The 21653-nt window shown below is 34.6% G+C and overlaps 2 protein-coding genes across 17 annotated transcripts; both read left to right on the top strand.

Annotated features, from left to right (window-relative positions):
• Positions 1 to 1246: 1246 nt before the first annotated feature.
• POP4 (ribonuclease P family protein) lies at positions 1247 to 16106 on the top strand. 16 transcript variants are annotated; one of them, XM_088681022.1, is made up of 19 exons: positions 1247 to 1757; positions 1833 to 1898; positions 2908 to 2969; positions 3118 to 3182; positions 3512 to 3726; positions 4149 to 4235; positions 4565 to 4614; positions 5813 to 5844; positions 5995 to 6121; positions 7085 to 7179; positions 8390 to 8620; positions 8727 to 8762; positions 8867 to 8943; positions 9017 to 9285; positions 9590 to 9658; positions 9802 to 9860; positions 10321 to 10422; positions 10597 to 10703; positions 10850 to 11209. In XM_088681022.1, exons 11-18 carry the CDS (start codon positions 8392 to 8394, stop codon positions 10692 to 10694), a joined length of 939 nt encoding a protein of 312 aa, XP_088537148.1. In that variant the 5' UTR covers positions 1247 to 1757; positions 1833 to 1898; positions 2908 to 2969; positions 3118 to 3182; positions 3512 to 3726; positions 4149 to 4235; positions 4565 to 4614; positions 5813 to 5844; positions 5995 to 6121; positions 7085 to 7179; positions 8390 to 8391; the 3' UTR covers positions 10695 to 10703; positions 10850 to 11209. The 16 variants fall into 16 exon arrangements, 14 of the variants coding, with proteins under 14 accessions (XP_088537148.1, XP_088537146.1, XP_088537149.1 ...); XM_088681020.1 differs by having other exon boundaries at positions 8377 to 8620; XM_088681023.1 differs by lacking the exon at positions 7085 to 7179 and having other exon boundaries at positions 8377 to 8620; positions 10855 to 11209.
• Positions 16107 to 16784: 678 nt separating this feature from the next.
• On the top strand, positions 16785 to 17526 carry LOC137744210 (low temperature-induced protein lt101.2-like). Its single transcript, XM_068484073.2, has 2 exons — positions 16785 to 16914; positions 17336 to 17526. The coding sequence occupies exons 1-2, from the start codon at positions 16840 to 16842 to the stop codon at positions 17426 to 17428; spliced, it is 168 nt and encodes a 55-aa protein (XP_068340174.1). The 5' UTR covers positions 16785 to 16839; the 3' UTR covers positions 17429 to 17526.
• The last annotated feature ends 4127 nt before the right edge of the window (positions 17527 to 21653 follow it).

The following is a 21653-nucleotide window of genomic DNA, read 5'->3' as shown; positions in this document are numbered from 1 at the left end:
CGGCGTGGATGTGCTAAGCATGGTTGGGTGGTCTCTGTGCTTCACAGATGAGGAGGGAGAGAAGAAAGGCCCAACAATGGTGGTGATGTCGTCGTGTGTTTGTATGTTTGTGTGTGTGTTCGACGGTGATGAGGGAAGAGTAAAGTCAAGAGAGAGATGCAGAGAGTTTCAAGGAGAGAGAGAGAGAGCTAGAGAAAGAGTCATAGAAATCAGAAAAGAAAGAAAATAGGAAAGGAATCGGGAGACAAAACAGGGGGTGGGCCCCTTGAGCTCACCAATCAAGAACCAAAAACCATTATTTTAAACAAAAGAAACCCAACCAAAGTGAAAATACGAAAATACCTTTTTTGTTCTGTAAATCTCGGGACAGGTTGTTACAGTGGGCCCCGCAGTTAGCTGGTTGTTGGCCAGCATCATCATCCCAATGACTATAATTGAAATCCAATGGCTGGGGTTTAAGGACCGTTGGTTGATCCAACGGTCCTGATTCAAATTTATTTTTTTTAGAATATGTTATTTTAAAATACATTGAATCCAACGACTGAGATCGAATATAATCAAATATAACGGTAAAAAAAAAGATCTAACGGCCCAAATTTAAATCCAACAGCTAAAATAATTTAAAAAAATTATTTAACTCAAAATTCACCCAAAAACTCTATAAATACCTATGTATTTGTTCAAACATCCACACAAAACTCAATTTTCTCCTACTAATTATTGTTTCTATTGAATTCCTACTAATTATCGTTGTTTATGTACTTTATTAAATTTATGTCTTATTAATTATTGTTTCTATTAATCTAGATGCCTTCAATAATTATTATACTTATTATTCCACACTTTGATGTAGAAAATTTGGTGTTGAACGGTTGGTGAATTGAAAGTTAGCCCATGGTTGAAAGATTGGTGAAAGTTGAAGGCTTGCTTTGTGGAAAATTTAGTGATTTTTCAATATTTATCAAAATTTAAATATTTTTAGATTAAAATGTTCATAAAATTAATTTACGATAGTCTACATATTTATTTTTTTAATTTAATTTTTAAAAAAATAGCCTAAGTTTATTCTTTAATAATTCCAAGCTAAAATTTTAGCCCAGAACGGTTAGAGCAGAAAAACTATTTCTGGGCTAAAAGCTAAATTTTCCGAGCTAAAAAATTTGGCTTTTAGCCCAACCATTGGAGTTGGTCTTATGTGGCACATTGATCTTTTTATAAATTTTGTTCTCTAACCGATATGTCAAATTTATCATATATACTAAAACCCTTAGGGGTTGGGTACTGTGGATGACCGGTGTCCGGACGGAACTGCCCTCGCTTCTCTGTTTTCTTTCCGTTTGTGTCCCTGTTTTCCACGAGGCGCTCATCTTATTCTCTCGACTTCGAGAGTCATCTTGAGTTAGGGTTTTGTTCCTTCGTTGCTTTTCTTGATTTCGGCTTTTGCTCTTTTCGTTTTGGCTGTTCTTTCTTCCAATCCTCTGTTTCCTGTGATAACCGTGCTTTCTTTCGCGGAAAGGGTTGCTGATTTTCGTGGTTTAAGGGATTTTGTGGTTACCGGGCCGTTGTGCGTCTATTTAGATTTGGGATTTTTTGCGTTCCGAGGGTTTCGACATCTCTAATTGGGGTAAAGAATTCCTGCTGTTTCCCCCTTTTTCCGTTTGGGATTTCTGGGTTGTGGCTGGGTTTTTGGTCGATTTCCATCCCTTTGGGCGCGGCCTATCTTCAGATCTCTGCAGAATCAATCTTATATAGCTAAGGTGTGTTTTATAATGATTGTTTAGGATTTTTTCTAATTTGGATGAAACCCTAACGATTTTTTCTAAATTTCCCAGAAACTCCAGACTTAGAGAGAGCAGTTGCAGTAGCTGTGACTACTATTTGTTTCTCTCTTGAAAAAGGTATGAACTCTGATTACTCTGTCCCGGTCAAATCTTACAAAGTTTTCGGCTTTTTCCGATTTTAACTTCTGGGTTACTGTTCTTTCATAATTTCGTCATCTGGGCAATCTCCAATTTTCGTGATCTGGGAAATCTCCAATTTTCGTATTTTTATGTGGTCGTTTGGTTTCCGTTTTCGGTCTGAAATATTCAAATTTTTATTTGAGTTTGCTGCGATTTATTCAATTGAACTAGGGTGGGTTTTTCAGAGATGGGAAAGAAGATATGAACAGAGAAAAAAAAGGAGTTGAAAGGGAAAGAGAGGGGAGACAGAGATGGGGAAGTTGGAAAGAAGAAAAATGTTTTCGAAATAGGCGGAGAGGGTGAGGAAAATGTGGGTTCCTCCTAGCCTAACCTTTTATTTTGTTGGGAAATTGATTGAGATGATTCATTTTTTACGATTCGGTTTCACCCTTTTTTTTTTTTTTTCAATTATTATTATTATTTTATTTTATGAAATCCTGTTCAGTGAATTTATTTTCTAGGCGATTCAATTACCCAAATTGCCCAAATATAGATATACTGTTTGAGAAGGCAATTAAAAATTTACCCATTTCTAGAATATGACGAAAAATAGATTGTATATGGTTTGTTTTATAAGAAAGTATATTACCATCATCATCCTACTCTTTGGAAAATTTAATTGCAAGCTAAGTGTGAGATTAGGTATTCGGAATAGCAATGTTGTATAAAGAAGTCACTTATCCATAGAATTTTTGTAAGGTAAAAGATGCTTATTGGGGTCAAGAGATTTTAATAGTTCTCTTTACAGATTATTTGTGTTAGATATACTGTATTGTTATAGTTTAAGAAGAACTAAAATGTGTTAGATCATTTGGTTCTTGATAGTTTAATTTAAGTTTTCATTTCTTTTCCCAATTATGCAATGCTTTCAACGAAAAAAAGAAAGATCATTATAATACTATTTCTGTTTTGTGTATCTCATTGGTGACTGCATTTTCCATTGTAGATCATTATCAAAGCAATTTATATAAGCTACAAAGTGCTTTTGCTGAAATTGAAAAAAAAAAGGTTAGCCAACTTACTAAGTAGTGTTAAGTTCACAATTTATAAATTTTTATTAATCGTATTGATAATTATTGCTTTAAATAAAATAAAAAAGGATTATTACAATGCTATTGTTTTGTATAACTTATTTATACTATGTTATCTATTGCAGATTATTGGCACAACAATTTATATAAGCTACAGTGCTTTTGCTCAAATTGGAAAGAAAAAAAAAGTGTAAGTGATTGACAAGTAGTGTAAACTTTAGAATTTACAAATTTTTGTTAATCATGTTGATAACTGTTTGTACATATATATAAATATGTTCTGGTATTTGTATCACCTTTTAAAAATTTATGTATATCAAATATCATCATGTGTTAAAGTTGTATTTGTATTTATGTCTTTTATACTGTGATTAAGTCGGTTCTTTCTTTTTTACAATGAGATGTGATATTTTTTTCCTGTGATTTTGCGGGTTTTAGAGCCTTGAATTATGCATCCAAAACTGATACTACATATTGAATTGTTTACATTATACTAAATATTTTGTTTTTTAATATCAGGTTTGGGTGCCCCTCTCAATGTAGCAACACGAAAAATTATCTTCAGTAGCTGTTTATTGATCCCAAATTCTTTAGTCTAATAAATTGCAATTATCTTCTTTTATGTATTTATAAACATGCATGATCAAGGCTACTAAAGTTGCAAGAATTTCTGGGGCACCACTTAGTATGGGGGTGGAGTCAATCGACTTGAATTGACTAGAGGTTTGACAAAGGTAGATAATTTTTTTTTTTTTCCGTTTTGTTATTGTGTTATTCGGTTGCTCTTAATCTTGACAATGAATTTGGTTTTGTAATAATTTGTGAATTCTTGAGATTTTTCAAATTGATTAGATCACGCCTTTTACTTTTGTTTCAATACGCCAAAAAACGAAAAATTTCGGAATTAACAAGTGTAGAATTTGGCTGTGTAAATCCATAATATTTTATACTTTCACCAGGTTAACACTTTGGTAATGAATGCAGTGCATTCTTTAATAAGATTTGTTATCATCCCTTCATCGTTAATATCCTTTTGGTATCTTGCAGATATAAGCAAAGTGAAAAGTTTCGACTGTGGATTCCATGAGCATTTTGAAAGTAGTATGCTTTTCCATATGTGCTTTTTCTCTGATTGTGTTCTAACTGATCATTGCAGTTGAAAGATTTGACGGTTAAGTTACTAACAAAGCAAAGACTGAGCCATGGTGAGACACAAGCTTTCGGCACACCTTGCAGACTGGTGGTAAGATTTGAAAATTAATATGGTATTCTTATATTTTTGTTTCTTTTTCATTTCAGTTATTATTCTAGCTGATTTCAGTAGAGTTTGATTACTGGTTGGAGCTATAAGCTCTTTGTCCTGTTGTACCAATTAAAATTCGGGGCTTTTTAGACATGTTCCAAGTCATGGTTTAACCAAAGATTAGAGATAGTCTCGAGATATTCTTAATTGAAGTGATGTACTTTTGAGTTTTAAGTAGATGTTCCAAGTCATTGTCTAATTTAAGCATGCATGCTTAGCGTCATCCAATATAACTTATTCAAGGATTAAAATGTTCTGATTTGGTATAGGTAGTCTTGGTTTAGCAAATTGGCAGCAAGATTGCACTCCTAACTACGTTGTAAGTTCGACTGACTCATTTTATAAGAATTGTTTCAATTTATGTTTACGGTTTCCATTTAGTGTAATCCCGCTGCTCAGTTTCTTTTCAGAATTGATTTCTATTCCAATTTCGCAATGTTTATATTTTTCACCATGTTGGAAGTTTTAGGGTCTATGATTTTCATTTTTAGTGATGAATGTCCATTTATAGCTATTATTTTTTTAATTTAGATCATTCAAGTACGAAGCATTGGTGGTGGAAATAAATTTGTTGCAATGAATTACAACTCATAAACAAACGTTTCCTGATGTGGTAAAATGGTTTTACCAAGTCTTTTTCCTTATAGGTAATAGATCATCTATTATATATAATAAGGACTGAATTTGTTTCCTTCATAAACAATTTCTGAAATTCTTTTTCTGCTTCTCTAATAATTTTAGTCAACGATGCTAAGCAAAATGAAAACAAGCCCATCAGATTAAGGAAGTCCAATCCTACTTATTGTTCCTTATTGTAGATAGTGTTGTAAGTACATTTTCCACATGTATGTAAATAGTATGGCATATCATATATACATTTAAAACTTTCTACATGTTTTGTACAGTTTGAAAACCCGCAGCACCGCGCGGGCACTCTTGCTAGTATATACTAAAACCCAAACTTCTGGTTACTGTTCTAGAGCAGTGTGCGGACCAAAATGCCCCTCAATTCGTTTGTTAAGTCAATTTTTTGCCATCTTTGCTACAGTGAAATGGCATCGCTACCCTCCTTTGCCACGCGTTTGTCGTCGATGATTTCAGAAGAGGGTATCCCTTCTTCGTGGACTACAGCTTTTCTCTTTTCTGGACTCTTCTTTCCAATTCTGTCTCTGTCTCACAAACCTTCTCTCAATCCTGGCCTTGCTCTCCCATCTCGAGTTCTCTCTGTGTCTCGGCTTTTTCCAAAAAATGGTTAAGTCAGTAAAATTTGTTTAGATCCTTTTGTCGGAGGCTGCAGACGACAACGCTCGCTTGCTAAAAAATAGTCAGTTTGGTCTCGATTTGCAGAAAATTTGGAGCGGATCACGTTTCCTGCTGCCGATTTGGTATGGGCTTTGAATGTTATGTGCTTGGGAGTGTAAATTTGGATTTATAAACGGGTTTTTCATTTAAATTTTTTGGTTGTGATTTTGGGAATTTTGGCCTCAGATTTAATTTGGTTTTCTTTTTGGTTTCAGGAGATCCGGTTTTTCGGGTTTCTGACATTAAGGTGAGGAGTTTTGAAATTCTACGTTTTTTATTCGACTTGCAGCCTGAGATGTAATTTTAAAGCTGAAATTTCCGACTTTTTTTTTATTAATCTTAAATCAGATTAGTTAATTATAGTTAAATAATTTTTTTTTTTCTTTCTGTTATGCAGCTGAAGTAACTAGAGTTGAGAAATAACAATTGGAGCTTAGAGTCTTTGCATATGAAAGTTGAATATGAGCCTTTGAAAGGCTTTGTAAACGTGTTCTCAATTGTAGGGCATTGGATAGCAATTTTGGGTGAGTCTTGATTCCCCAGTGCACATAATTTTGTTTCAGTTTATTTGTCTACTTTTGCATTTCTGTGGAATTTTTTGGAAACCCCAATGATTCAGAATTGAAATTTATGTGTAAATTGATAAGTGTGGGTATGTCTAACAGAGTAAGAGCAGTAATCCAGTTTTGTGTTCAGTTCGATTTAGGGGTTTTGATTCAGTAAGGGGTATGGATAGTGTGTGGACAGAGGTTAAGCTCTGTGGTGGGCAGAAACTATAGTGTGTCTCCTACGGGGTTGTCTTTTTTGGAATCTCATTGTTTAAATCAGTTGACAAAGTAATTATTGTCCTCACATGTCTTCGTAAACTACTCATGAAATTAACATTGGGACAATTATGGGATCCTCTACTTGCACATTTATTTATTCGTATTTAGAGTGTTGATGATTTAGTCAAAGAGTTAGTCAGTGCATGGTCTTAATATGCTTAAATTCTTTTTTTTTTTTTACAATAATTTTTGTTATTCTTTTCCGTTTAGTTCATTTGAATTCGTTTTTAAAGTCCATTTGATCAATAAGTGTAAAAACTGAACAGCTTTTCTAAATGTATTTTATTGGACTTTGGTGGACAAATGTATCTTTGTTGATCAATCTTATCTTTGTGTGGTCCTTCTCTTGATGTTATAAATATTCAAGGCTGCAATTTTTTTCTATCTTTGTGATATTAATTTTTTTTTGGTCATGATTGCAGGTTTTTATAAAAATTCACCTTCAAAGATTGAGTAAAAATATATAAAGGTTGTTGATGATCGGTATAAAGACAATAAAAAAGGTATGAATAAAATGTTTGAGATTATATGATTTGATTTGATTTTGTAATGTACAAAATTCTTTTTATATTTTTCAGATTAAATAGGTTTAGGACTGTATTGGTTAAATCTAATTAAATTTTTGGAATTTTCTATGAACAATATTTTGTTTCATTACAGGGTTTGGTGGTTCTACTTTGGGTTGAGAAAGGATAAAAAAAAAAAAAAAAGAAGACCATTTTGTTGGCAATCAATATAAAGACATAATACAAAAGGTATTCTTTAATGATATCATTTGGTTTCAATTTGTGACCTATGATTTGCAATATGAATTAATAATTTGAACAAAATTTGTTCGCGCTTATTATCTATTCTCCTTTCATACTTTTGCATTCTAAATTATATTTGGGATTTGCTGAACATTTAATCCGCTCTTGTAATTAGATTCAAATTTTGATAGGATCCTGCAAATGGTTAGGTTTTCACTGAATTGTAGTTCGGTTGAGGGTTCGGAGGAGGTTGCCCAAGAAAGGACAGTTTACTAATTGGTTTCATTGGTCCTGGGATGGCTCTTGTGGGTTTTGCTTTTGGATTCCTAGGCTTAGTTTTGGCTGATTTCACTCGTATTGACGAGTATGCTTCTCTCTCTTTCTTGGAAATCCTATGTTGTAATGTGTTCTTTTTGCTACTCTTTGCAATTCAGTTACTTAGTAGATATTTGACGTTAATTTGTTGGAAATTGAGTTTTTGAGACTTCATCTTGTTCGGTTTGCTAATAAAGGTATCATCTTTGTTTCTGAATTCTCATTTCTGCGGTGGTCTTGTTGTTCATCTTATCTGTTAATGTTCTCTATTTTTTGTTTTTATGTTATTTTTAAACCTCATATTATCTTCAGGGCACATTTGTAAGATTCTTTGATATTTGAATTATGCCCTTTTGATTTTTCTATCATTCATTAACTGGGTCATGATCTGAAGGTGATCTAATTTCTCAACTAGAAGTTTTTGAGTTTCAGTCATCCATTACTTCATGTCTAAATGTTTCTTCTTCAGCATCGAGGTCTTTTCATTTCAAGTAGTACTCTCACAAAATGAACTACATAATGAATGATCCAAGAGTTTACTGGGATTGACCTTTGGTATATATCTTCATGATTTATTTTCTTTTCGTTATGCTTGTCTTTCTGCATAAGTTGTTTGTTGACCAGTTGGTGTTTGATCAAATGTTTGGATATTTATAAACATATTAGTTATTGCATATGGACCATTCAGCCAAAGGCTCTATTAGTATTGTGTAGTTAAATGGATATCATATTCTGTAGTTTTGTTCATTGCATGCTAGTTCTTGTCTGATTTTATTTTTGTTATGTTTTGTCTCTTTGTCCAATTACTAGCAAGAGATTCCGTTTTGGGTGTAGGGCTGTTTTCAGTTGATGGGTTTGTAAAAGGGATACTAAACCAATTTTCCTTAGTCTTTTCAAGCAGCCATGGCTGGTGAAACAATTGTTGACGATCAACGCCAACGCACTTTGAAGGCATTGGAACGAAGGTTTGAGGCTGCCCAAGTCGAGCTCGATTTACATCAAAAGAATACTGTCAAGAGATCAAAAACCGATGAAGCTGGAAAGAAATCGCAGATTGCAAGTTCTTCGGCTGTTAATTCTTTACCAAATTTAGCAAATCCATCGGCCTCAAGTTCAACTCCATTTAAGAAAGGTTTGTGAAAATCTTAGTTTCAGATATTTAATTAATTTTTTTTTTTTCTGTTAATGATTTTGTATATTTACGATTATTTAATTTTTCTCGTCTTTATTCTTAATAGGAGCTTTCACTTTTTCGGGTTATATTAATTCACAAGGTACTGTTTCAGTTTTAGTGAATCGAGGCAAAATTTTTTGGTAGTTTAATTTAAGAGATTAGGATTGAGGTTATATGTTTATTTTGCTTGTATTTGTTATTCAGAGATCGACGAAAGTGGTCCAACATATGCAAAACTAGTTCAATCTGTTGATGAGAATCTGCTGGCAACTAGTGTTGAGGTACTTTTTAGTGAAGTTGAAGCAAAAATTTTGGTTTAAGTCGTTGGTTTAAGATCTAGTTTGTGAAATGCAGGTCTCTGGCGGTAGAAAGGAGAGTAAAGTTGATAAGGTTTTGCACGAGCTTCTTCAGAGTGGAGACTCAGCTCAGAAGTACATGCAAGGATCCAGAAGTAAGAGAATTGACAATTGGATTCTCCTCGATAACTATGTGCAAGGACGTGGCGTTTCAACTGGCTCTAGTGCCAGGGCGCTGCAGATTCATTCCAAGCGTTCTAAAAAGCACATGTCAATGAAACAGCAAAAAAGGATGGGATTGTTTGATTTTCCTAAAGATTTTCATAGGTGAACTGTGTTTCTCAGCATATGTTGCCATTTGTGAATCTGTGATACTTATTTTTCTTCTTCCAACAAGTGAATAATAATAATGATACGCTTGGCAAATTGTTTTTTCTGATCCTGAAGTTACAAGCTTACAATTCAGAATGGCTTGTTTTTACTGGTTATCATCAATATATTTCTCTTTCAATAACTGGAGAGATGTTTTCCGTGATTGATGATAAGATCTTAACAATTTTTTTTTTTTTTACTCGTTATATTTTGCCATCTATGGGTCACTCTCTAATACTTTCTTTTGTTTGGATCACAGCTTTGATAAATTTAAGCCAATGCATGAGATGTGGAAAGGCTATATTATGCAACTCTTAAAAACTACTGGGTGAGTATATCTTTCTCATTGCAGATATCAGAGTTATGTATATATTTTAATGGTTAATCATTTCTTTCTTAAGCATCTATAGTTTTGGGGGGCAATATGCTTTGCATTTTGTTAACTAACCACAAGTTCGTTCAATCCTGCAGAAAAAATCAGCTGGCTCAGTGTATTCTTAGTGCAGATCTACATGGTGCTATTATTTCAGGTTTATTTCTTACTTTTTCATAACTTTCATTCATAACTGCCCATTCTTGTCCTTAATGTAAACATTGTCCATACTGTTTGTTCATTATTCACCTCTAATCATCCTCCAAGCCATATTACGAATTCTTATCACACCAGATAGATCACATGTACTATGGCTTCTTGTAATTCCAACATGTTCAAACATCCTAAAATTGAGAACCTTTTATCTCTTTTGTCGATCAAAATTGGGAATTATTTAGGGCTTTAATTCTGCTCCTTTAAGTTATTTTGTTCTTCTCTTATGTGAATGGCTCAAGGATACATTATTCTATATCAAGTTATGAACTTATGTTCAAATGCACGTCCTTTGAACTATCTGGACTCGTTCCTGCACATTGCTTGGCAGTGTCAAATACGCCCTCATCTACCCTTTTCTCTCTGTCAATACTTAGTGTAGTTCCCTGTCTATTTACTGGCAGTTGCCGAGTGTAAAGTAACTTCATACACTGGAGTGAGTGGTATCATGATTCGTGAAACAGCAGAAACATTTGGGATAATTACACAGGATGATAAATTCAGAGGTAATTTCAAACCTTTAATTTATTTAGATGTTCTTGGTACAACTCGTGTTGATAGAACTTTGAACTGAACCTTTTGAACACGTATGTGTTCATGCTATGATTTCTTCTTCTCTCGTCTGTGAATTGATAATGGAATGCTGATGGTTTGATTATCTGTATGGGGCATATTTGCAGTGGTGCCCAAAAAGTTTTCTGTGTTTATATTTCAAGTTGATTGCTGGAAGATTACCTTGCACGGGGACAAACTCACTTCAAGAAACTTGGGCTTGTAATTGTTTCAGGTGATCTTCTCCACTATTTATATGGGATATAAGAACATGGCAAGCTATTTGATGACGAATCAATCAACTTTAGTACGATCGACGTTGTTTTCATAATCAGTTTACTTGTTAACTTATTCCAGATTTCCAATTGTGGTAAATTGCAGAACAGTTAAAGAGTTTAACAATATCATTGACAGTCGCTCGACAATGTTGGTTGGTGGATGAGCGGCTGAGACAGCTTAGGCATTGAACAATCGAGAAGAACTATGATCACAAAAGGAAGGGGAGTGGACTCTTGCAGGTACCAGCTGGTCTTCAGTATGCCGCTTTACAATTCATTGCTAGGCGTCAAATACAATTAATTGGGAGTTTTTCGTTAAAGTTCCCAATTAATAGATGTATGAAGCTGTGCAATTCTATAGTTATCTCTTCCATATTTCACTATGGCAGCCCATCTCTTACATGTTTCATAATCATGGAAGATGTTTTATTTTTGACGTTATATATGATTGCAAAGAATGGAAGCACTGCCTCCAAAATGGATCACCTGAACCAGCACGCCAAACATTACAAAAAACAGGCCTTTCATATGCCTAAATGGATCACATTCACATGGGTGGTGTGCCTTTCTCATCACCCCACTAGTAATTAACACCGTCTCAAAACGAACTTATGAGTCTCACCAACCGTAGGACTCTGACATGCTCTGCAACGTTCTGGATTATAATTAACACCGTCTCTAAACACACTTATAAGAGCGCACATTTAAGGGGCTTATAGATTTTAAGGCTTAAATAAGAGTTTGTAACCTGAATAGTTTTATAAATCTAATTTAAGTTTCTATTATTAAAACTTACCATATTTAAATATTTATAGCACATTTATTATTTATAACTGACCATCCGAAATTGTCTATCCTTCCATAATTAATGTATTTTCTTGTGCTTCCATCATATAAATAATAAAACTTATTAAAATTCAATTTCTTATCTGCACGTAATTTTGGTACGATTGTATCGGTATATAAATTTTAGTATAATGTACCGGTACAAAGTTTATGTACGATGCATGAGTATATAAGTTTTGCTACGAATGTATCGATACATAAGTTTCGGTATGAATGTATCACTACAATTGCATCAGTATATAAATTTCAGTACAAATGCATCAGTACAAAAGTTTCGGTACGGATGTATTAGTACATATGTTTCGGTACGAATGTATCAATATATAAGTTTCGGTACGATTGCATTGGTACGTAATATGCATATACATATATATAGAGAAATTTACGCACGATAAAGAATATATGATATATATATATGACATTTTTTATTATGGGACTTAATAATAATTGTCAAATAATATTTTTATTGTTTATGAGGATCAATATATAACCTATATACAAAAGCTCAATAATTATTACAACCTAATTAATATAAGCTCAATAATTATTACAACGTAATTAATATTTGATCATTACAACTAATCCCAAAGATTAAAGTTAGTTTTTAATCTTACACATGATATTATTCTAAAAGTAATCTTCTTCAAGGATTGAAATAGAATTCTCTATTTTATTAACTAGATTATATTTATAAATCAACACTGGTACAGTTGCTATTACGTTTGGAGACCGAACAGAGAACACATTATGCTAGCTTTGGTTTGGAGCAAAGGCCATGACAGAGTTGTTGAGATCAAACAAAAACCTCTCTGTCGTTTGCTGTATGACCCCTATGATGCCATGGCTCCGATGTTGTCGAGTACTTGGCCACAAGTTATGGAGTCATACCTGTCTCGGATAGCAAGACAAGAGTTGACTTGTGCTACGCCACAGGTGATTTGGTCAGACTTAGTGGCGACGGCAGGGCAATGAGGGAGTTGTCTCAGGTTTTTTCTGAATTTGCCGAGGAAAATGAAATCTGCATGATTAATGTCCAGATCATTGCAGTTGGACCCAGCATCTTAGAGGCCATAGAGCAGATCAAAGTAATTCGTGTGAAATTTAGGTAGTACTTGAAGTACTCCTCCTCGACCGGGCCTCGGATGATCGGAGTGAATTGGATTCCCTTGCTATGTATACCCGCCTCATCCCTAATGTCCAGTGTTGCAGCACCCTTGTCAACGTTGTTGGTTCTTCAACGGAAGGAAGGCAACATGAGAACAGCTCCCATTCCGTAGTGGTCAGGTTCGCCTTGATCATCCGACGCATTGTAGATGTGGGGTGGCCTCACCCAAGGCCCAACATTCACTTATGGCCAACCTATTATCTCCGAAGACAAGGTGGTTGTGTGTTGTGTGTACAACAACCTATGACGAATCCCTGGATCACCGATCCATCTGCATTTGAGAATGTGTCCATTCCGAGAACTCCTTGGGTGAATCCAATGTCATAGACTCATTTTTCTCCTCGAGATGAAGGGTCCGGACCAGCAACTGCCAACAGTTGCAGAGCCTGGCAAGAACTGGAATGTCTAGGAGATGTTCGGGCTGAAGTTTTGAGATGGCACCTCAAAACACTCTTGGCAGCCGAAGAACTGAAGCCATGTGGCAGCTTTGGAGTGATAATAAACTTGGTGGTGTTGGTGGATGAGTTTGAACTGGGTAATGAGATATTAAAAAATTTGTATCTTGTTGAGGATCATGTAAATTTTGTATATTCATGATTTCGTATTCAGTTCGAGTTTTGAAATTTTTTTCTACTCCTCCAACTATGTTGAGGATCATGTAAGTGTAAATTGCCAGATATACTTATTTCAGTGACAGAGAAGATGAATGAAAGAGGAGAGCGGGAGAAGCAAAAGTTTAGGGTCTAGGGTTAATGATACAAGCACTGTGATACAAATGGTTGGAATACTGTAGCATTATTGTTAATCCGCTGTCATGTACGCCAGCTAACCCTTGGAATTTATTCCACAAAACAATGCATAACAATGCATGCATGCATATATGGAAGTTACGTCTGAAATAATACTTGCATATATAACTAGCAAGCTAGCTAGGTTACAACAATAATGCATGAGACGGACAAATGATTAACCAATTGGCAGCAACTTGCAGGCCAATTTGACACTTAATCTTCTAGTGAGGGACCATTCTACCTTATAAATTGGAATGCCTTCACTAGTTGAGCTTTCTAGCTATAGCTAATTTTGCCACACAGATGACGAATCTTAATTTATCAGTGTGAGTACGTCTTGTAAATTTGTGTCGATATCGATATTACAGTTTTCACAACGTGTGCATGTAACATGTTGGTGTTGTAGAACATTATAATATATAGCTATATCCTTAGTGTAAATTTGTAATCATGTAATGCATGGTATACTCTTTTCTTTAAACAAAATTGAAATTATCTCGAAAATTTTCGAACATAGCCTTTCTCCCCCCACCAGCCTCGCATTCTCTCTTCTGCCCTTGTGCCTTAAATTGGCAAACCCACCCTTCACATGGATGTCAAACGGACGGTCCTAAACAATCATCACGTCACGTGGCACCTCCCAACAACTCTAATAAATACAAACCAAAATATCTAATCTAACAAATATCTGGTCTCAGTCAACGCACCTTCATTTTTAATGGTAGTCTAGTTGTGGGGCTCCTCGAGATGCAGTCGTTTGTAGAGCATCATGCCTGCTAAGCAGTCCATATGCTGAGCATTCTTCTGGTGATCTGCCTAGCATTGCTCTGAGAGCCAAGCAACTTGCTTGAGCTCGACGATCCAATTTTGCCTTGTGTCTCGTCATAGACTTTGATTGATTGGTAATCATCACATGTCCTGAGTTGATGGTTAAGTAAGCTTGTTTCTTGAGCATTGTGCCATAAAGTTGTCAATTAGCCCACGTGCTCATGTCATTCGACATCGAAACTCAACCTGGCAGTTCAAACTTAATGCATAATCCGTCGGTCGAATGTAACGGTCGACCTAGATCACTCGGGAATTCTTTCTTTTAGAGCTTCATTTTGGGCTTCTTGGTGTCTTGGGCTTGCGTGGCTTTACATTGGGCTTCTTCCCAACTTCTGTAGTCTTCTGGTAGGCCTAAAAGAATCCAGCGTTAATAATAGTATTAGAGTGAGAATTTGCTCATCATCCTTGCTTGGTGGTGAGCGTGACCACTCTTCATAAAACGTTCCATGTGTCTTTACTTAACCATTGTTAAGTAGTTATATTTTTAAATACATAAGAAAATAACTTAAATAGCTGTTCCTTCACCTAATTGGTTCCCTTAAAATCTTGAAATTATTTCCTGTAATCAGCAATATATCGTTCTTTCCTACTAGGACAACTTATGTTAATGATACTTTTGTTTACTACTGGTACAAACGTATCATTGAAACTCTGCAATATAGTGTCCATTCCATGATTCTTTTACTCTTTGAAACATTTAACGTTTAGCTTGAAAAATACATTTTATTGCTCAACCACATAGAACGGCACGAATTGCTTCTGTAAATTACCGAATCCACTTTTTGCTACTAGCACCTTTTCTCGCCCATCATTTTGTGGGCAAATATTTATTCAATGGCTTTGTTGGAGCCTCCGCCCCAAATCAAAATTTGTACTCCTCTCAAGCTCCTCTCAAGGTTTTTACCCTTGATTTGGGGCCAAATTTGTGGGTAGGTTGGTTTTTTATTTGGGAACTTTAACAAAAAAAAACTCTCGGTACTGTTTACTTTAACGAAAAACCACATTTTTACACTAAAAAGTCAATCATGGTACTATTCACTTTACCCTTTATTTTGTCTTTATCGTTAAAGCTCAAAGTCTTCAAATCTTTTTTATTAGTTTTCCTTTTTTATTTTTGGTGGATCAGATCCACCTCCTATGGCTTGGTCTCCACGGTGGAGTTGTTCTTCTTGAGCAATTAGCGGGGACACCGCCTTACCTAGCCAGATTTGTGGTGGCTTCGCGGTGCTTTTCTCTCGGTGGTTGCGGATCTCTCTAGAACCGGTTAATTAAGTCGCAGGTGGTCCTAGCTGGGTGTTCTTATTTCGCTGTGAAGATGAGCCAATCAGTGGCTCCTGTTTTCGCAGTAGTGTAGGTTTAGTGTACTTGTGTTTGTACCGCATCTAGCTGGTGATGTCCCGACTAACAAGCAATGTGGCATTGTTTGTTAGCAATGACTTTGTGTGGTCTCGCTTATTGTTGATGACATTGCATGTTCCACAATATAGGTCTCTTGAGGCTGCCGTATTTGTGGCAGATGTGTGATGGCTATACTTGAGCTGGTACCGGTAGTTCTTGTGCTTATGGTAGCCATTTAGAGGACTATAATGTTTGCATGTTTGTTTGTGAAAATTATCCCCGTAGCAATATATTGGTTACTTTAGGAATATATCTACACGGCAACCCTTGTAGGCTTGTAGCTATTCTTGTATATCAATGGAATATCTCTATATTCTTCTAAAAAACAAAAATATACAAGTGAGCCTAATTTGTTTTCCTATATACTTACACGGCAATCTAATCTGTATTCAACCACACTCCACAACCAACCCCATCTACCCTCGTCGGAGATCATGGACAATTGTAATTGGATCTCGTCTCTATTAAGGGATGTGCACAAATTTGGCTCCAACATTGGTGCTTTCAATGAGAGTTGAACTCAATTTCCTCCAGCCAATGACCTTTGCAATGAACGATAATTAAAACTAAAGGACCCTGAAGACGGAGCTTTGATTGATGCTCTAGAGAACATAACTCCCGCAGTTTGTAACAATCACAAATTATAGCGACTCACACGAAGATTGATTTTTTAATGGACTTAGTTGCTGCTACCGTCCATGATCAAGGACTAGTTTTCCCCATAAAAACACCACATGAATCGGTTTCTAATACCTTTAGTTGTTTCTTTAAATATCTTTTGGTGTTCAAACTTTTCCAATAACGAAAAGGGATGGTTTCTAATACTTTTTGGTAATTGGTGTATGATCCACCCGTCAAAGCACACCAAGCCCATAATCCTAAAAAGTAAACCCACCAAAGCATTGTTTGGTGGAATGATAGACACGTGTATTGCTGGCCATGCAAACGTAGCCTTAGTTCCTGCGGCTTTCCACAACTAATTTTGCATGTTCTTCTCATCGGCTCTCAGATTACAAGGCTTCTCCCACAAACGAATTAGCAATAAAAACTCAGTTAATTAATAAGATGAGGACATGCGTAGAAGTCGTATGTGCCATAATTCTTCCACCAGTTGGTGTCATCATTCGCTATGGCTGTGCGGTAAGTCACGTTGTCACCATTTGTATTGAATGAGAGTTCTTTTACATTTACCATTTCAACTGGCGATCTAGTAATCTGTCTACGCAAAGTTGGAATCTAATGGGTATGCGTTGAAATACTTGTTTTCTTAATATTGATTGAATAGAACTGTATGTTTATCTTCAAGTGTATGCAAATCATGCAGTTATATATCTTCGTTTGGCGATCGTAAGAAGCTAGTTTAGCAAGTTATGACGAAAACAATTTTTGTTTATACAATTACATGATTATCTTACCCGTTAACTGGATATCTTTCAAGTTATGTGGCTAGAGTCCGTTGAGATGGTACTAAAAAGTATTATCATCGCTTTTGTGTGGTGTTAGGGGTTTTTTATTTATTTATTTATTTATTTTTTATATAGGTTTGTTTGTGAAATTGCAGGTGGAGTTTTGGATTGCCTTATTGCTGACGCTATTTGGGTATATACCAGGAATTATATATGCACTTTATGTCATATTACGAGAAACTTCGTAATTATTTAAGTTTACATTACATCTTTAATTAGTGATCAATTTGTGTAATGTGTGATCTGATGGACATATTTTAAGATATAAATCTTCATTTTTGTTAAATTTTCATCGTGTTTTGTATAATTAGTCCACCTTTATATTTGGACTTTCTAGATTTCTTCTGTTTCATTGTCTTGTATAAATATTGGACTTTGCCCAATTGTTCCTGCAGAGCATGTTTGGAAATTGGAAGTGTGTATCAAATGCTTTTGGTTCAAGTGCTTTTAGGGTTGAAAAGCACTTTAAGTACATTTTTAAGAAGTACTAGTTATATACCTCTTTTAATTAGGAAGCACTTTAAGCATTTTAAAATTCATTTATATTTTTACTAAGATAGATACTATAAGCACTTTTACAAAAAGATTTTCAACAATTTTAAAAACATTTCTAAACAACTCATAATTAACGCCTTGGGCCGAATGAGACTTTGTGAATTGATGAGGAGGGAACCCAATCCCAAAATGACTACATACCATCCTACATTGCACTAAGATTTTGATTTGATCAACTCCAAAAAAACGTGACATTATATATGTTTAATACTAAATGAATATCAATTTTCTAATCATTCGAGATTCGAATTTGATTTATTTTTTTATATGGTGCAAACAAATACCACTGAGCCTCAATTAGTAACAGTGATTTGATAATTGTATATTGACAGATCTTAAGATTCTTATTTTGAAGACTTGTGATGTCCTTTTTATATGAGCTCTTGGATTAATCTTATGGTAAATTAAACCATCAACTTATATAATTTATGATACACGAAACAAAATAATTTTGCGAAGTGATTAAATTAAAAAAAATTCTCGCATGAAGTCTTCCATCTTCTTCCCCTACTATCTCTCTAATCCACATCCCCTTCCTTCCTCCATCTCTCTCTTGATGATTCATTCTCCTTTACTCCACCTAAGTTTTTTGTTGTTTCCTTTTCGCCTATACTCCACCTAAGTTTTTTGTTGTTTACTTTTCGCATATGAAAAAAGAAGAGGGATCTATTTTAAAATTTTCACCATCGTCGAAAAATTTCATATGAAAAAAGGGTTCATGTGTTCAAGAAGAAGGGGATCCCAATTTTCGAAACCACACAATCTCAAATTTTTGTGTTTGTAACTAACTAGATTTGAATATTATTGATAAAAGATTCGATGAAATTGGATGTCTAAAGTTATTAGGGTTTTATGCAATTAGATTTTCTGCGTTTTTATATTCAATGAGGAGACTAGGTTTTGTAGATGGAAGAGATTCGACCTGACGTGAAACCTTCTTCTTTCTTTTTCTTTTTTTTTTTTTTTTTTTTTTTTTTTTTTTTTTGGTTTTGTGAATTAGTGTTTTGTTTCAGTGTAATATAGATTATTTAAGTTGATGACTTAATTTACCATAAGATTAATCTGAGGACTCATATAAAAGGGGTCTCACACGTCTTTAGAATGAGAATCTTAGAATTGTATATTGATAACAATATAAAACAATTATAATGCAAAATGCATGTTTGTTAGTTAAGCAAAGGCATTATTTTTTTCCATAGCAGTTTGAGAAATGATGTAATTTACAGACAAACAAGCAACAAACTAATTTACTTATTAAAAAACAAAACCCTAATCGGATGGCCAGCCTATGATACATCAAGTTGTTGTGGACTAATATGTATTAAAATACCCCATCCCTCTCAGAGAAGTCTTAAAACAACAACCAAAGCCTTATTTTCTAATCCACTTTTGAGCAACGAGTGTGACTTTCCCTTTGCTTTCCAAATGGATATTTTGTTTTTGTTAGTTGCTTTTACCTCTTTTAGTTCAAAGAAATGAACAAAATTATACCTTATTTTATATGATACCAACTTGCTTTCATTGCAGACAAAGCAAAGGGCTTTGTACAAATAAACATATGGATTGCCCATTTGTCCTACAATATAGGACGAGTACATATCAATGGGTGACCTTTATTTCCACTCACATTTGAAATGCCACAATTAAAGAAATAAAGAATGATACCATTCTTTAATTATATCAACTCATGCCATGCACACTACAAGGACACTTGACAATACTTTGGCATATATGTGAAGGCTATCTTCCATTGTTTTTCACATTTTTTAAGCTTTTACTGTAGGCTAAGTTGGGTGCCCATGTGTGCGTTGGACGAATCCTAACTTTGGATATATTGTCATTGTGGGTCTTGTTTGCTTCAATGAGAAGGAATCCCATACTCGCGCATGGACGACTAGCTGTAGTATTAACACAAAATAATTTTTGTGTGTGGTTATCCATACAAGGCACTAGACACAAGGAGGACGAGACACTTTGTGTGTGCAATCAAACAATTACGTGATTTAAGCATCCACATTTAAGAATTTTTCTCATGTAGTGCTATTACTTTGAATAAATTAGAGTGTTCAAAGTAAACTTATGCTTCATCTTGACATGGGAATGTAGCGACAATAAATAACAACACTAGACTCTTTGAGTTTGATGATTGGAATGATTGATTGTAACAATAACAAGATAAAATTTGTTTTATCAGACAAAAAGAGGTAGGTGCACAAAAGAGGGGGATTGAGCACTTTAAATATGTAATCAGATATTAACGTGGTTTGAACTTCTGTATCCAAAAATTTCTCCAAGAAGACAACTCGTCTGCTTGATATGATTGATCATGCAGAAATGAAGCGGTTTGCCCATGTTGTTCTTTGTTAGTATCCTAGTTTTGGGGGCCCATTGGTGCAATTTCAGGGGGACCCCATGGAAGAAGGGAACTAGTTAGCTAATTACCAGCCATTTGTGTCCTGTAACCCGAAGCAGAAGACTAAGCACATGTGATGGTTGAAAATGCATCCAAAGCCTAATCAATCTGTCTTGTCAGTTACTAAATATCAGTTGCATTAGTTTCCCCCCAAAAAAAAAAAATCACTTGCATTGACCAGGCAAGAGTCCTAGGTCAATGGAAAGACAGATGTTGGAGATCCACAAATTGGGATCTACACAGTGATGAGTTTATAGCCAATGGGGTCTAAAATCATTGACGAAAACTTTGAAAAATTGAAGCTTTGACAAATCCAAGTGTATCCCAATTGCCTGTGCAAACCAGCTGTTTAGAGGTGGGTATGTGAAGGATGATATGCTCTAATTCAATGAATCAAATTGAAAACATGGGAATTGAGAAGAACTAACAACTCTCCATTATTTTTGAGTAATTATAACTTGAAAGTCTTATTCACACTATTGAAAATCGGGGTCATGAATAATCTCCTAACCTAATTAAGTATGCAATCTTTATTAAGTAATATTATAAGGCCTTCCGCAATAAGGACAATTAAGTTTGATTCGAATTGTATAAGAATCAAACTCTTGCACATTGCGGAAAATAAGTTTATGGGACCGATTTCAATTCTTGAGTTCTATGGGAGTAAAGCTTGGAGATTATAAGAGGCTTTTATCCAAAATGATCTTTGAAATTGGTATAACTCTTCACTTTAGTCTCTGAAATTTGAAATTGATAGAAATGGTCACTAAGATTGTCCACTATCAATCATTTTAGTCATTTTGTGAAAAATCTTCATTAAATAAGGATAAAATGACAAAAATACCCTCAAATTTTGTCAAATCATTTTGGTTTATTGTTTATTAAATTAACAGTATTTTTGTCATTTTAGTCCTTATTTAACAAAGTTTTTTAACAGAATTGTTACAGAATGATCAAAATGATTGTTGACGGACAAAATATATATATATATATATATATATGTGTGTGTGTGTGTGTGTGTGTGTGAGAATCAAACTCACCTAAAACAATTGTAAAATGCCAACGTTCAACACACACCAATAAACAACTCACGCTAATGCATGCATACCTGAATGATTGTCATTATCTTTTTTCTTAATCAAGATCAGTTACGTATATCATGAAGGGTACCTAAGATTCGTTGTACAACCAACTAAATGAGTTTTATAAGGGAATTGAGAGACCAATAAATCATGCATAGGGGACCTAATGGAAACAAATTATTGGAGATTAGCTTAAGATGGGAGAGTACACTATATATAATCACTAAATAACCCCATTTGTTCTTGGATGTTGGAACTTGAATTAAGCCTTGCTCTTCGCCCCAAAAACTATTTAAAAAAAAAAAAAATTAATTAATGATTTCGTTACGGTAATTCATCATTTTTAAGATTGAAAAAATTAAC

Source organism: Pyrus communis, chromosome 12, assembly GCF_041283825.1.
Source record: "Pyrus communis isolate YQ-2024b chromosome 12, ASM4128382v1, whole genome shotgun sequence".
In the NCBI taxonomy this organism is placed as follows: domain Eukaryota; kingdom Viridiplantae; phylum Streptophyta; class Magnoliopsida; order Rosales; family Rosaceae; genus Pyrus; species Pyrus communis.
Note: the sequence above shows the minus strand (reverse complement) of the source record. Positions and strands in the feature narration are given on the sequence as shown.